General features: G+C 23.5%; 1 protein-coding gene across 1 annotated transcript; it reads left to right on the top strand.

Annotated features, from left to right (window-relative positions):
• Positions 1-663, top strand: PRSY57_0003600A (protein kinase, putative; the record flags this gene model as incomplete). The annotated part of the gene is made up of 1 exon (XM_020114132.1): positions 1-663. A coding segment is annotated over one exon (663 nt), but the record flags the coding sequence as incomplete, so codon positions are not given.

The raw sequence follows: 663 nt of genomic DNA, 5'->3' as shown, positions 1-663 counted from the left end.
GAGATGGCTAAAGATAAAGTACAAGAGGACCCATTATCTGAATATTATTATAGAGATAGTATGAGTGGTCATAGTAATATATTAAGTTGTGATAACATATTTGATGACAATTTATACATATATATGGTGATGCCTTTTGCTGTACATGGGGATTTATTTGAGGTTATGAAAAATAGGAATAAGTGTTTTAATGAAGAAGAAGCAAGGTATTTATTTCATCAGATATTATTAGCGATAAAATTTTTACATTCGAAAAAAATGGCTTTACGTGATATATCTCTAGAAAATATACTTTTATTTGAGAATGAGAAAAATGGATTAATATATCCAGTTTTAAATGATCCTGGACAAGCAATATATTTTAATGTGAATAAAAGAAATAATGTAATATTAGAAGATTATAAAAAAATGTTTGGTAAAATATTTAGACCTCCTGAAATATATATGAAATGTAAATATGATCCAACAAAGGTAGATATATTTTGTGTTGGATATATTCTTTATTTTTGTTTAACAAAACATGAACTTTTTAAATGTTCTTTAGACAAAGACGTTTATTGGAAAATGTTTAAAAATAAAAATTATAAACAATTATTAAAAGAAAAAAAAGGATTACATTTATCAAAACAGGTTATTGATTTAATTTTTAATTGTTTACATCCA

This window comes from Plasmodium reichenowi (genome assembly GCF_001601855.1).
Source record: "Plasmodium reichenowi strain SY57 chromosome Unknown, whole genome shotgun sequence".
NCBI lineage: Eukaryota > Apicomplexa > Aconoidasida > Haemosporida > Plasmodiidae > Plasmodium > Plasmodium reichenowi.
Note: the sequence above shows the minus strand (reverse complement) of the source record. Positions and strands in the feature narration are given on the sequence as shown.